The following is a 16,460-nucleotide window of genomic DNA, read 5'->3' on the forward strand; positions in this document are numbered from 1 at the left end:
CTACAGTAAAGAATGTACTTTGTCATCTCAAGACGTCGAGAAAAAATAGCGTTTGGTTGCAGTTAAATAACATCAATTGAAATAGTTTACAAAATGTTGATAATAATCCTTTTTTGTTTCATTAAGTTCAATTTTTAAATTGAAAAAAAAAAAAACACAAAAAAAAAACACCGAAAATAATTGTTGTTTGGCTCTGATAATTGCGTCAATTACCGACGGTACAGTATAGAAGTTTGCATTATTAAATTATTTCTCCTTTTCACCGTTTTTTTTTTAAATATTCTTTTTATTTATTTATTTATTCCCCTCCGATCATTATTTATTCGATCCATGTGCTTAATTAACAGATTTAACAATTCATCTTTCATACAAATCATAAGCATGAAAATTAAGGACGTTAATTATAACATGCAACTTTGACACTTAATTTTTTTAAGATAGATTATACAACGCTTACTCGTATTCATTTTTTTTTGTGTGCAAAATTGCGGAGGATCTTTATTAAAGTGAACACACTAGGACAAATGCGGAGATTTGATTAAAATCGTCGTTTAAAGACACAAAATAGCATATGCATTTTCGACTTCCATCTAATTTTGAAAAGTGCCGTACGGCTAGCCAATACAGCGTGTCCAGGCTAGTCGTACGTGACTCACGTACGGCTAGAACTTTTGGCTAGCCGTACGGGCCCGTACGGCTAGCCACTTCCTATTAGGTAAAGCAAGAGAAAAATACTTATATCATGTTTTATATACAAATGCTTTGTAAGTAATTTCCTGTCTCATATATTAAACATTCTCACATTTCATATACCATTATTTTTCAGATAAATGTTCATGACATATTTAATTCATTTATGTATTTATAATGCATTGTATATAAGTACAAACAATATGGTGATGAGTTTGTCATGCTTAAAATTATGTTTTGATCATAATCATAAAAAATGAATCTTATTCCTTTCACTACCCTCTTTTCTGAACAAAATGTCTCTGCTCCTCTTTATGAAGCACACCATTTGTACTATTAAAAAATTCAACGTTCATTGTATTTGGTACGATATTGGTTCGGTACGACACGATTAGATACAAGGACAGCATTTAGTGTCATTCAACCTCAGAAAATTTGTAAACAAGAATGATGATGGTGATGAAGTGACGTGGAAGAGGTACAAATTTGGCAACCAATTTACCCTTATTTACACGATCTGTTAAATTGTGTACATTGTTGTTTCAAATAAGATGCATGTATTTATAATTAATGGGCGCAATGACAGATTTTTATCATTTGCTGATTATGTTAACTGAAGTCTGAATTTCATGAACTGCAGTGCCATTTATTAGACCTAGATCTACTGTGTGAATCATTAACTTACGAGAGTAACGAGACATAAAGTGTTGAAATGCAATAATACTTCCAGGTGCTTTTATCAACCAATCATGATCAAGCTTTGACACTGTTTGAGCAAGGTGACAATTGTCATTCACACGTTTGGCTTGTGACATATTATGAATGCCTTAATTAATAGCTGTTAAGTATACAGTATAGCAATTGCATCCTATTCAACCATACTGTCGATCTATACACTAAAAAATTCTAGGATATTTTCTGCACATGGCATTTGCCGTCAGACCTTTGTCCCTATATTTTGCTGCGGTGGAAATTAACATCCTCAAACAACTCCCCCTAAAGATTTTAGATATTGGACATTTGTCAGTCCCGACCCCCATCCTCCCTATGAGACATGTTTATTGCTTGATATGACTGCACAGAACAAACTGACTCCCACTTTTCTTAAAGTTTTAGGTCATATTTGAGTGTACTGATAGATAAGCAAATGTCAGATCAATGCATACTGCAGTATCGACTGACCTAGATATTGATATTTTGTAAAAGGTCATTTATATAAGTAATAAACAGGAGGGGTCCTTGGATCAGAGATGTAGATGTTATCTATGTCTCTGTTTGGATGGGCTGAGAGCTGCTGCCATTAAGAACAAAAATGACTGCATTCAGTTATCAAGAAATTTCTTGACCAACAGGAAGGTGACTACGTTATTTATCAGCACAACTAGTTCAGTAGAACTTTGGGTCACACATGACTTGTTTTTTCCCTAAGAATATATTGAAGGTAATGGTTGGTGAAATATTCCATAACTCACACTATGTTACACACTGTTACACTCACACTCACATCATGTTAATCATAATGAATTAGAATTGGCCTGTAGTTGGCAGGGGTCTGACCTATGGTCTTTTTTAAAGACAAAGAACATCCTGTAAATTTAACAAAGACTGACATAAACCAATTCCAAAATTTTCTAGCATTAAATTTTCTCAAGTGGGACAATTTTCTGGTGAGGTTTTCTCCTACAATCAGTTATATGTTGCCATTTAAACATTACTCCAAACTCATCCCGGGTTACATTTCTTCTTAATATTCACACCGTCCATCACATTTGCACCATTTGGATCTTTGATCATATTGATTATAACATTTGATATCAGAATTTAAATCTGTTACAGCTCATTTACAAAATGAAATTAGTGAAAAGAATGTGACTTGGTGTTGCTAAATTATCATTTTAGTGAACTTTGAAAAAGAATCAATGAAACATGAAATGAAAAGCCAAATGTAACATGTTACTTACACTAAAAGATAACAAAACACATTATCAAGATTATTTCACAATTGATTAAGCTATCATCAAATGTTAAATTGTTTGTATAAGTAAGCTGTTTAAAGAAATTTGAATTCTCATAAGACTCATTTAATAAATTATGCTTCTTTTACAGTACAGTGATTACTTGCTTCTTTTGCAGTTCTGTTGGGAAAAAAACTTAACCCATGGCAATTAGTGTTAAATTAAAAAATTCTTCAGCTCTTAAGTGATATTTTATATAATACATTTATATCATTTGCTTTATCAATTTCAGAGAACATAAAACAAACATAATGTCCGACTCCGAGGAAGATTTTGCTAGTGCAGATGAAGGGGAAATTGTAACAAGCTCATCTGGTAAGCATCTGCCTTATAGTTTGGCACATACCAACTTTTATTTGGGTTCATATTGATATACTCCAAGAGCGAAATTTTCATCATAAGTCTTTGATTGAATGCCATTAATTAAATTCATTCAATTTAAAAAACGCTATCCATTAGAAGTTATTATTATAGTACATTGTGTGTGGTAAGAACTAAACTCAAGTTCTGATATAAATAGGTTTTATTTTATTTGTGATAAGTATTATGCTCGGTTTAAAAAGAAAATATTTTGTATTCACATTATGAAAAATTGAATTATAGTCATAACTACAACCAAAGTACATACATATGCCTGCAGCCAGTATTCTTATTGAGGGATTTTACTTTAAACTTCTTGATTGTCTTGAATTTTTGTTAATATTCATATGGCTAGATAAGTAATGAATAACCATTTTTAAAATGTAAATGCAAGTGAAAATGCATATGCATATTCATATTTTGAATAGAAAAAAAATATGTTTGTTTGTTTTAAACGTTCATAATACCATGCATACATGCATGTAAATATCAAATAACATCCAGCTTGAATGTTTTAATTTAAAACTTATTTTGCAAATTTTTCAGGCATTGATAACATAGCCTCAAAGGAGCCTCACAAAGTTGTAGAAGGTAGTAAAGGGGATGGAAAGCCAGACAAGGATGCTGTTACAAGTAGTAAATCATCTGCACAAAATACAGCTAAACAAAGTGCAAAAGACAGGAAGGAATCTGAGAAGAGTTCAAAGGCTGTAGGTGGGGAAGGTGAAAAGAAAGGAAAAAACACTGATGCTGGGCAAAAGAACCAGGGTGGTGGTGGTGGTAAGAAAGGAAAAAGGAAAGGCAAGAAAGGTAAAGCAAGTCAGGTAGAGAGTATACCCAGCAGTAAAGAAGCAGTTGATATCACTGAAGACAATATTGAAAAAAGTGCTATGAAAGAAACAAATGAAACAGAGGTGGAAAGTGTTCCTTCTGAAATCACAGAAAATAAATCTTTAACTTCCGATAAAAGTGCTGAAAAGAAGGAGACAGTAGAAACAGAGAGTGTAAATTCTGATAAATTAAGACCAGAAGATAATGTCAATGCATCTGAAATAGACAAAAATGAAAAAGACAAAAATGAAATTAAAGCTTCCTCATTAGATAAAGTTATTGATCCAACAAGTTCATCAAGTACAGAGCCGAAGCCAGAAAATACATCAGAATCATCTAGCAGCCTTTCTGTAGCAGATAAAGCAGATTTGATAAAGTCTCCTTCATCACAAAGTATAACAAGATTGGATCCAGATCATACTGAAAAACAGGAGGCAGTGCTTGATAAACTTGCTGGGAATGCTAAACAAACTAAGGTAGTTTTTATTAGTTCAGCAAAAGATAACAACTTTTATCAAACCCATTGTAATGACTTCTGGTCTATGCACTGTTTAACTTTTCTTATAGCAGTATGTCATCTTATACCAATCCACCTATATTATTAAAGCATTGTTATATTGATCCAGATTTGAAGAAGCTCAAAAAGGTAGCATTGCATGATGTACATGTACTTTTGGTTAAAGTAATTAATGATTCAATAATATTTCTTTTTGAGATACTTTGAATATGACCTCAATTATTTAAGGTATGATCCACCTAATGCATTACCTCCACTTTGAAGAGTATTTAAATAGGCTAGAACGACTGTCAACTGCATTGTAACTGAGGGGCGTGGGTTCAAGCCCCAGAAGCGGCAACTTTTTTTTTCTTTCTTTTTTTTCCCTTTGAACATTATTTGTGTCTCTCATATCACTCTTGAGAAGAAAAAAGTGTTTCATTTTAATTATGAAATTATTATTGGGATTTATTGGCTAAATTGTGCCAAATTTTTTATCAAATATGGTACCTGATATTTTCAAAGTCAAATAAAATAAAAACTAGACGGTAAAAGTATTTTATATTTGACAAGCGCAACCAATATACTTTTAAGAAAATTTATGCAAACTTTGAAAATAGCCCCTGATTTGAGTAAATTTTAGGGATATTTTGAATAAGGCCCTCAAAGTAGAAAAATGATCAAACAAGTACTTAAAATGGGTGGGGTAGGGTAACATTTATATACATATTTCAAACATTTTGAGTAGAAACAATAATTTTGCTGGGTCATTTGTTAGCTGAATGCTATTAGTTGTTTCTCAAAAATTTTCTATAGGAAAACATTTTTTCATAATGATTATAAAATAGAATATTTAGAGTTTCTCATTTCTGAAAAAGAGCCCTTCTAATAGCCAAGTTTTACTTACGAAAAATCTCCATAACTCGTAAACCATACAGTAAACTTTGTTTAAATTTTGCATTATTGTGTCTTTTAAGGTATATAACTGACCTATGTTGTCAATTTTATAGTTCCTTATAGTGCCCATTAGGGGGCTCATACCTTAAGTGCATACATGTGTATCTGGATGATCTGCTTTTTGAATGATCAATTTTGTCAAAGAATTGTATTTTTTGACAAATTACTTCTTTTTTAGCTAGAATGTCCAACCGCCTGTGTATCAGTGTAACTTCATATCATTAATTAGTAAATATATTGGTTAAGAATTTGAATGTGGTTTTATCTCATTAAAGATATAAAATCATGCATCTTCACACATGGTTTTGTAGTCATAATAGTAGATCATTGTTTAAGGGCTCTAGCATGGATTTTGGACTGAATTGTACCCCATCTTTAATTAAGAAAACTCCTAGAAGCAAAATATATCCACAACTACTGAATGTACATTCATATTAAACATCACATTATTTTCTTGTCAGTCATGTACATATTTATATCTATCTATAGAGTAGTTGGAGTTGGGGATGGGGATCTTCATTACTGGAGGTAGCATCAAGTTCAGTATCAACATTTACACATCAAGTTGGTAAGTGTTTTATATCTAATATTATCATTAACATTGCAGTTTGATATAACACTTATCAGATCATTGAGAATTAGGACACATGATACAGTAATGTGTTGAATTGTTTATAGTTCACTAATATGTTGAAATGTCTATGATTTATAGGTGAAGGTTTACATACAATGATGGAAACTGTTGAATCCACTTTAAATGTTCCTAATCCAGAAGAGCTTGCCCAGAAAGTAGAGAAAGAAAGGGAAGAGGACTTGCAGGAAACACAGAAATCTGCAGAAGGTAGTGTACATTAATATTGAACATTTGTGTGAAAGTCTAGCTAATTTTAATGATACAAGTAAGAAGCTGATATTTTAAACACGGACGATTTAGTTGAGAGTTTTTAAGAATGTACACATCAATATTTGGTACAATGTATATGTTTAGTGTGATAATGAAAATATTAAGAGGACGCTTTTTCGTTTGAGTGAAATATGGAATATATTTTCACTCAACATGATGAAATACCACATCTTTTGACGAGCCAGGACGGCAAGTGAAAATATGTGGTATTTTATCATGTTGAGTGAAAATATATATAAAAAGATTTCATGAAAAACGAAAACAAAACAACCCTTTTTAGCTCAACTATTCGCAGAATAATCGAGCTAATGCAGTCACCCATTTGTCGGCTTCGGCATCGGAGTCGGCATCCCTGTGGTTAAGTTTTTGTATGTAAGCTGGTATCTCCATAACTACTGAAGGGAATGGATTGAAACTTCACACACTTGTTCTCTGTGATTATCTAAGATGATTGGCACAAGTCCCATAACTCTGATTTGCTTTTTTTTCATAATTATGCCCCTTTTTCGACTTAGAAATTCTTGGTTAAGTTTTTGTATGTAAGCTGGTATCTTCATAACTACTGAAGGGAATGGATTGAAACTTCACACACTTGTTCTCTGTGATTATCTAAGATGATTGGCACAAGTCCCATAACTCCGATTTGCTTTTTTACATAATTATGCCCCTTTTTGGACTTAGAAATTCTTGGTTAAGTTTTTGCGTGTAAGCTGGTATCTCCATAACTACTGAAGGGAATGGATTGAAACTTCACACACTTGTTCTCTGTGATTATCTAAGATGATTGGCACAAGTCCCATAACTCTGATTTGCTTTTTTACATAATTATGCCCCTTTTTTGACTTAGAAATTCTTGGTTAAGTTTTTGCATGTAAGCTGGTATCTCCATAACTACTGAAGGGAATGGATTGAAACTTCACACACTTGTTCTCTGTGATTATCTAAGATGATTGGCACAAGTCCCATAACTCTGATTTGCTTTTTTACATAATTATGCCCCTTTTTCGACTTAGAAATTCTTGGTTAAGTTTTTGCGTGTAAGCTGGTATCTCCATAACTACTGAAGGGAATGAATTGAAACTTCACACACTTGGTCTCTGTGATTATCTAAGATGATTGGCACAAGTCCCATAACTCTGATTTGCTTTTTTGCATAATTATTCCCCTTTTTTGAATTAGAAATTCTTGGTTAAGTTTTTGCGTGTAAGCTGGTATCTCCATAACTACTGAAGGGAATGGATTGAAACTTCACACTCTTGTTGTCTGTGATTATTTAAGATGATTGGCACAAATCCCATAACTCTGATTTACTTTTTGCATAATTATGCCCCTTTTTCGATTCATAAATTCTTGGTTAAGTTTTTGTGTGTAAGCTTGTATCTCCATAACTACTGAAGGGAATGTATTGAAACTTGAAGGGTTTGTACCTTTTCGGACAATTTTATGTATTCATATAGGTAAGCATTATTATACTCAATGAAACACCCTTGTGACAAATTTTCGAATAGTCGAGCGTTACTGTCCTCCGACAGTTCTTGTTATTTAATTTCATAATCAAAGAAAAATGGTTACGAATCTCCTTGCTTGCTACGCAACTGCAATTTTACAGCGTGCAGTAATATATTTATTTTTATAGATGGGTCTTGTTTTGTATGCAATGTTTGGCACTATATTGTGACGTCACATTAACAACTCTTTAAACATCTGTACAGCGTTAATGCCTGAATTATCAGTGTTCGGATTTATTTTCTTAGTTAGACCATTTTCTATCATTCTAGATAGTTTTCAAAACAAAATTTAACAAAAATTTATTTTTTATTTATCAGACTTTTTAAACAAAAAGGCAAAAGAAGTCCCTTAAAATACATATGAGTTTTGACTCCGCCCACTTTCATATTTATATTTCATATTTAGTTTTCACAAATATGAAATATATTTGAATGATATGGCGCCATATTTTATGAATAAAATTAAATAATCTCTTTTTATTCACAACATTTGTTATGTATGTATGGAATATTTTTCTTTGTATTAGATATTATTTATAGCTAAAAGTTAATGATATTGATTGTAATATATACTTTATAATAAATCATAGAAATATTGTGTAAATACACTTCTGAATATAGATTTCCAGATTAACTTCCAGCATATTAGTATTTGTGCACTTTATGTTATATGAAACAAAATCTATTAAAGGAGCTCCACTGAGGTCAAAAAGCCTAAGAAATAAAATTTGTATACATCAGATGCTGCATTTAAAATAGAAAAAATTGCAAAAGATGCATGTTTAATGCTATGATCAGCTTATGAAGGAAAGTATATGTCTTTAAGCAGCAAAAGTCAGTTTTATTGAAACAATTGAAAAAGTGCAAAAATAATAGAGATTGTTAATTGTAAATGTAAAAGAGCAAATGATAATTAATTCCTGAACACCATCTGTTACATTGTAACATGTGGCTGTGCCACTTGTGTTATCATCACATCTGGTGACTATGTTTACCTGATGGAATACATGTATATATGATTGGTACACTGAATAAAAATATAGCTTCTGTATCTTTCCTTTTGATAAAATATTCTTTCAATGTACTTGTACAGATGGGGAACCAGCTGAAGCTGAAGATAATAGTAGAAATGAGGGCAAGTCAGAGAACCAGGCCAAGAAAACACCAGAAAGCCCTGAAATAACACAGTCTGCTGAAGGTGGAAAAACAGAAGATAACCAGACTGCTAAAAAAGAAAAAACAGAAGATAACCAGTCAAGTGATAGCTGGTTTTCGGCATGGGGAGTTTCAAATATTTCAAAAATGGTGGAAAATACAGTAATGCTTGTTCCAACAATTTCTTATTTTCTCCTGTATAAAATTATCAAATAATCATCAAGGCCTATTGTAGAATTTGAAATTTTTAGATTTTAATTTATTTATTTCTAGGAATTCTAAATATTTATGTCACTCATTTGAACAATAAACCAACAGGATTGTAGAAAGTTCAAATCCAGTTTAAACAGGGGGCTATGACATTAATGAAACAGATAATCAGACCTTGTAATTGTTTTGTTATTTGAATTTACTAAATATTTTGTTATTTATTGATATTGAATAATTTTCCTTGTTTAAATTACAGAAAAAAAATTCTTAGAGAATGTAATTGCTAATTGTCCATTTGTCCCTCCCTTGACCTTCCTTCCATCACATGTCATAACTTTGCATAGACTTCTACCTTTTATGGGGTTGAAGGTCAGTGCATTCAAGGTCATTGAGTCTAAAAATACATTTTCCTACTATCCTGTTTCATATTACCAGTATGCTATTTGTGCCGACATTTCCATCTTCTTCTACAGTTCGCTTATAAGTAATGCTGTACTTGATCAAAATAAAATTTGTCTGCTTAACTTATTTTAGGTCAGTTTCTCTGTGTGCATTATAATACACAAAACAGTTGTTACTAATGTAATGTAAAGAAGGAGTTGCAACCATGTTGCTCTAATTTCTTGATTTAATATTCATTTAAAAACAAGTTTATGTGAATGTTTTAAAGGGCAAGAGTTTAGTGACAGGCAGTCTGGACGTTCTAGAAACACTTGGGAAGAAAACATTTGATGTCATAAATGAGCAAGATCCTGGTTTAAAGAAGGCACGAGGTTTTCTCCGTGACAGGGGTAACAAGCCGAACTTGTCAGCAATATTACGAGATGCAAAAGAGCAACATGAGGCTGAGGCTGAATATCAGAGGGAATCCGAGGAAGCTCGTAAAGCTCACTTTGGCTCGTTGTTTGATGATTTCCATGGTTAGTCTTCATCTATATAGTCTTGTTTGAATATAAACTGTTAAGACAGTTGACTCTTTATCAGGGAATTCCCCAGACGCTTTTAGCGCATCGGCACCGATGCGCTAAAATTTCAGAACAAGAAATCCCGATGCGCTTAAAATTATCATAGCGCTTTAAAAAATGACCGATATTCCTTTCTATTGTGTCTATAAGTTAACCCCAATTAGCCAAATAAACAAGCCAATATACATGTCCTGTGTAGATAATTACCCGAGGCGTATACACAACCCGATACACTGATTGCCTTGAGACTGTGTGACGTCACAGACACCTGTCATCGATGTCTGCAGACGACTGTTGGTGCACTTTCAGGTGTTGTCAATTACCGTGTATTGAGATGGGTGCAATTTAACCGCGGCATGTGTGATATTTACATGTTTCAGGTAGGTGAAATACATTTTATTGTTTTGATAGTATAATTGGCATTAATTGACATGCGATATAACAGTTTGATATTTAGGGATGAATGGGTTAATTGTCTTGATATAAGTGTAATGTTTAATTTCATCTTTCACTTTCTTACGACCGTAACGTCTAAGCAGTACTGTAGTATTAAGATTTCAAAAAATAATATGTCTAACATGAATAAGGGAAGCCTAGTTCACTATCAATTAAAGAGTTTTTGTGAGCAATGTCGTTGAAACTGTCTCAGGATCATTTTGCTATTTAATATATACATGATAATCGTATTTTACTTGGATTAAACTGCATAGATATTCAGAATAAATTTGGTTGATGGCTACTTTAACATTGAAAACATTTACGACTGTTTATTATCAACTTGCAACTGAGTGAAAACAACAACAAAAACTTTACATCAACAATCCCACTTAGAGACATTGGTCATTTTCTTTTTTAATTGAAAAAAAAAGAGTAAAAATATCTTGTAAACTGTTTCTGTTAACTGAATCCCCAAAATGAAAAAAAAAATAATTTTGCAGATGGACAGCTTTGTGAAGTGCAATCAACTGTCCATGCCCCTTAGCATTGGTTTGTCAGGACATACAGGAGCTGGCCAGGCACTTTGGTGTAGATATGGAGCAGTGCCGCAGCCACTGGCACCAGGTACGTGCCAGTCTAGAGGGGATTGATCAGTCAGCCGACCAGACCATGATCTGGATTACTGGCAACCTTTCTACCAGTCATCCAGCTCTTTAAAGAATTGCTGCTGTGGGTCTCCTCCTCCCAACCTCTACTGCAGGTAATTATTATTAAATTGATTAATTCTTGAACATTAATGAAATTCCAATGAACAGTTGCAGATGTGTAACACTTTGCTAGAAGTTTTTCAACATTTCAAATATAAATTTTTTTGACTTCGTTAAGTTTAAACAGGCTAGAAGTTTTAAATTTTCAAAAATTCATAGCAAACAAACAAAATAAATAAATGACATGAGGTTAACATAAATGATTATTAATTTCAGATTGTGAGCGAGGATTCAGCTGCCTGTCCCTTCAAGGACCCCCATTAGAATCTTTCAACTTTGAGAAGGCAGTCAAGGCATGGAAGGACAACAAACCTAGATGACAGGCCCACTTTTAATGATGTTAATGAAGAAAAAAAAACTGAAATATACTCATTTAAATGGGACACACACATACATATAAATGTTGATCACATGTTGTGAACTTGTGTTTATATATAATTGTTTATTTATTTGAATTGTTGGATATGGAAAAAATAAATAATAAAAATTAAGAAAATGTTTATCAAGTGAAAAGCTTTCATTATTTGTTTTAAAACAGCCCACAGCAGTATATTGACACCTAAAATGGCAAAAAATTTCGACATGCGGTATGGGGGTCAACACCCCCTCCCGCACCCACCCCCGTCTAATTCAAAAAATGTAGCGCTTAAAAAAATTCCTGGGGAATTCCCTGTCTTTATATTTTAATAATGTAATGGTCAGTTTATACATTTATTTATAGTTGATTCCTACAAACCAAAAGATGATCATTAAGTTCAGATTCTTTACCACACATAGTATGTATGTAGCAAAATTCTGTAATAATGATTAATTGTATGTCCTTATACATGTGAAGATTACGATTTATGTTTTAATTTGTCTACTCTAGGACTTGCCCATTTAGAAGCACTTGAGATGTTGTCAAATCAAAGTGAAAAGCGGGTCAATGTCCACCTTAATGCAATGTCATCAGAGGCTTTGGCAGAGTTGAAACCTGTCTTACTACAGATAAAACATATGTTTGAAACGGACGAGTCAGAAGAGAGTGACGCAGAGCATGATTTTACGCCCCTAGTTAAAGATTTACTTCAGGAGTTGAATCTTGGAACGACTCCTGAGAAATTGCTACAGGTAGGATCATAAAAATTATGTCAGGGCTATTTTTACTACAATAACAAGCAACATGTACATACATATAATGCCATCACTGAAAGTAAAATTTTTGAAGAAAAGACTGGCTATCTGTTACAATATGGTTAAATCAGCACATGACTTTACAATTGCTTTGAGACTAAAACTTGAATTGATGTAAAAAAAAAAGGAATCCAGCTTATTGACAGAGTGTAACATTTTCTCAGTAGGGCTTTGTATATAAATCACATCCAGCAGTTCTAGTTTTATAAAATAGGAATAAGACATTCAAAATCTGACAAGTTATAAAATGATTTCTTCTTGACTCTCAGTCTGATGAATGAAAAGTTGCATTAAACCTTAGCCTACTTCAACCAGAAGTGGTTAGCCTTAATCAACAGTATAGAGCTAGGCCAGTCTACACAGCTTCACAATCTGACTGGGCCCTATACTGTTTGGTATTTTGATATTGACATCCCTTCAACTTTGAATAGACTATACCAATTTTAAAGCTGGACAAAGCTATTTCAGAAATTCAGCATGTTAAGGTGATGATAATGAAATGTTTTTGAACATATTTTCAGACTTGTGACAGTATTGGAGTAAAATTAACAGAATGTTGTGATGCTGAAGCTACAAAAGATATCAAGGTAAATAATCTATTCTTACTTCTTTATGAGACAAGTGGAGCAATTAGCCATTAAATGAGATCTTAAGCTAAATGACATGATTAATATATTGAACATTCCTGTCAACCATGTCAACTTTGATTTTTGTCTAATGTTAAATGTCTAACAATTATAGTAAACAACAATTTGCTGTAAGGTTTGTAAAAATTTGTAAAAAAAAAAACCCAAAACATGTGCTTCCAAGGAGGTTTTATTTTTCACTTTAGTGTAGAAAAAAATTTGAGAATTTTTATTTTGTTATCATTTTATGTACTTGTGTGATATCATTTGATGACAATTTATGGAGATAGTTAAAAAGGTTATACTATTCTAATATCATGATGTTACTTTTATCAAATGTAAAGGAAGATCTATGTTATAAAACCAGATTCAAAATCTGTCTTACAGATTTTGATTTGAATTGAAACAAAAGTATGGAAGTTAAAACCATATTTCAATTGATCACATACCCATGTCACTTTAGTAACTCTGTAAAAGCGGTAGGATATTATATATTACAATACATGTATTATATTCCTGTAGCTTCTTGAGTCAATAATTAATTTATTGAACTCATTAAATAAAATAGTATTGAGCCACATATACATTGTAGTTCAATACATTAAGCATTTAACCTATCTCTGTCAATATCCTCTTTATACTATACAGATTTTTTGATGGCTGAAATATTCACATGAATTTTTAATAAAATTCCTTTGGTTATGTTTTTGTAGGAGATACATAGACTTGCTATCAGTAGTTTAGCAGAGATGACGTCAAAATGTATAGAACATTTTCACAAGACTGGTGAACTGATACTCATAAAGAAATCTCCAGATGTTAATTTCATTGATTGTAGTAAAACTTTGTTAAGGTAAAACATTTCTTGATACTCTATTTTATTCTCCACTTTTTACAGAAAAAGGTGGAGCAATTAGTATACAATGTATTTCTTATGTAAGCACCAGCATTTGCATGGATGTAAGGTTAAGTTTTATTGTAAATTAACGTCCTTCTTCAAAACTCGTCAGAAATTTGTTTCAAACTTGCTTTTCTATCCAATTGGAAACAATATCTAAAGTGAATGAAATTCATACTTTTTAATGAGAACCCATTTATTTGGGCAAGTAACCAAAAATTCAATTTAGTACATTTGTGCATCTTTCTGGACTTAAAAATTCAATGTTGGTAAAAGAATAAGTTTAAGGTAAATTGTTTGAAAATCAGAAAGGGTTACATCTTTTCATACAATTTGAACAACTCTATGACTGCCTGGATAACATTAATCAATTTTGAAATTGAGATCAATTATGCTGTTCAAACTAAAGATATTTTACAGATTTGTAGTTATAACCATACATATGTAGTTAAACCTATTCATATGTATTTCAGGTTGTCACAGGTGATGACTGCTGAGATTGGGATGATATCAACTAAATATTCAGAATGCCTCAACAAGCAGGTAAATATCATTTTCTCAAATCTTTATTGCTGCAATCTATCCTACTGGATGTTTATTATTTTCTCATATTTAGTGATTAATGGTTGAAAATTATGTCAACACTACTTACTGGGCTGGACATGAAAATGATTAGCCTTTGTCACCAGTATAGAGCCAGCCAGTCCATGATGCACATGCATGAATTTAACCAGGCTCCATACTGTTGGCAGCACAGTTGGCAACTCACAAGTTATGTAATTTGTTATTGAAATCCCTTAGATTAGGAACATACATATCCAAATCAAATGCAGGACAATTCTTTTACACAAATTCAGCAGGTTACCAGTTAAAAACACAATTTTCTGTGCTAGGAAATAAAAGACCAGATAAACCAAAGTAATATTTCTCAAATTATTGTTATTACAGGAGATCAGTGATGAAAGAGAGTTGAACCAGTTTGTCACAAATATTTATTTAGAGGTAAGAAATAATAATAACCCTTGTTTTCTGGCAAAAATTTATTATGTTTGTCTAGTCTATATTTGACTGAGTAACATTACTGTTCTTATTAATAATCTATTTATTGATATGTGATGGGTTCATTGGTGTTTTATGAATGCATTATGTTTTGTTTAGCTAAGATAAATGTGATTAAGTAAGAAGGGAAATGGTGATCATATAAAAGATGATATGCTTTTTTTGTTAGATCATCAGAAATTGAAACCCTGCAAGGGAACTTGGTTATATGCCATAATTGTTTCATAAATTTAATAGACTTTACTTAATATTTTGTTATTCTAAACTGACTGTATATTTCAGGCCAGCAACAGCAGTTCATACATCCAAGATGGTTTCCAGCTCTTACTTCCTGTTCTCCAACAAGCTGCTATAGAAACTAGCCGGGAAACAGACAGCTGATACCAGATTTTAGCAGTGACAGGAACTAATTTACCTTAAAGCCAGTGACCATAATGTTGTGTCAGATATAAAGTGTTTGAAATTAGTCTGCAATAATATTTATATATATGTACATGTATTCTATTTTGGTAATAGATCATAGTATATATGTTGACTTGTTTTGTTGATATTTTAACTGACACTGGAAAATAATAAATATTTTCTGTATAAGAGAAACCAAATTTCAGTCTGAGGTTTAATGATATATGAGCCTTGTAAATGCCTCTATAACAATATATCAGCAAGTACTTTTCCTTTGTACTGTGAGAATACAATTTAAATCTTCACTATGAAAACTAAGTTGTTTTGACATAATATACCAATGGACGAGGGAAAAAATTTACCATAATGAAATTTTGACCTCACAATGATCCCAACTTCAGAACTTCAAAATACGTGACCACTACGTGACACCACCACCACGTGCCACCACTCACCACGTGACACCACCATCATGTGTCACCGCCACGTGACACCACCACATGACTCCACCATATGACTCCACCATGTGACACCACCACCTGACTCCACCATGTGATACCACTACATGACACCATGTGTCAACCACATGACACCAACACGTGTCACCATGTGACTCCACCACATGTATCTATAGAATTTTCTATTTATAGAATTGCGTGTTTCTATTTATAGAATTTTCTATTTATAGAATTGCGTGTTTCTATTTAAAATATATAGACTACCACGTGACACCACCATGTGACACCACCACTTGACACCATGTGTCAACCACGTGACACCACCACGTGTCACCACGTGACTCCACCACGTGTATCTATTTTTAGAATTTTCTATTTATAGAATTGCGTGTTTATATTTATAAAATAGAACTACGTGACACCACCAGCACGTGACACCACCATCATGTGTCACCGCCACGTGACACCACCACGACACCACATGACTCCACCATATGACACCACCATGTGGCACCACCATGTGACTCCACCACGTGACACCATGTGTC

At 32.7% G+C, this 16,460-nt stretch overlaps 1 protein-coding gene and 1 long non-coding RNA gene across 2 annotated transcripts; both read left to right on the forward strand.

Annotated features, from left to right (window-relative positions):
* Positions 1-1,032: 1,032 nt before the first annotated feature.
* Positions 1,033-15,587, forward strand: LOC132758477 (protein FAM114A2-like). Its single transcript, XM_060750153.1, has 13 exons — positions 1,033-1,168; positions 2,938-3,020; positions 3,612-4,372; positions 5,839-5,917; positions 6,062-6,190; positions 8,855-9,078; positions 9,797-10,046; positions 12,165-12,406; positions 12,991-13,056; positions 13,809-13,948; positions 14,467-14,536; positions 14,942-14,995; positions 15,335-15,587. Exons 2-13 carry the CDS (start codon positions 2,957-2,959, stop codon positions 15,431-15,433), a joined length of 2,178 nt encoding a protein of 725 aa, XP_060606136.1. The 5' UTR covers positions 1,033-1,168; positions 2,938-2,956; the 3' UTR covers positions 15,434-15,587.
* LOC132758478 (uncharacterized) lies at positions 10,105-11,538 on the forward strand. Its single transcript, XR_009629581.1, has 3 exons — positions 10,105-10,471; positions 11,030-11,289; positions 11,513-11,538. It is a non-coding gene; the product is annotated as an uncharacterized LOC132758478 (long non-coding RNA).
* Positions 15,588-16,460: the final 873 nt, after the last annotated feature.

The sequence above is a fragment of the Ruditapes philippinarum genome, unplaced genomic scaffold, assembly GCF_026571515.1.
Source record: "Ruditapes philippinarum isolate M1 unplaced genomic scaffold, ASM2657151v2 ctg5251_1_1_1_1, whole genome shotgun sequence".
Lineage (NCBI taxonomy): Eukaryota > Metazoa > Mollusca > Bivalvia > Venerida > Veneridae > Ruditapes > Ruditapes philippinarum.

Excerpts from the sequence above, each read along its gene's own strand:
- LOC132758477 (XM_060750153.1), top strand. The coding sequence starts at position 2,957 with ATGTCCGACTCCGAGGAAGATTTTGCTAGTGCAGATGAAGGGGAAATT. Across the intron at positions 10,047-12,164 it reads GTTGTTTGATGATTTCCATG|GACTTGCCCATTTAGAAGCA; the intron begins GTTAGTCTTCAT and ends TGTCTACTCTAG. Across the intron at positions 14,537-14,941 it reads CAGAATGCCTCAACAAGCAG|GAGATCAGTGATGAAAGAGA; the intron begins GTAAATATCATT and ends TTGTTATTACAG.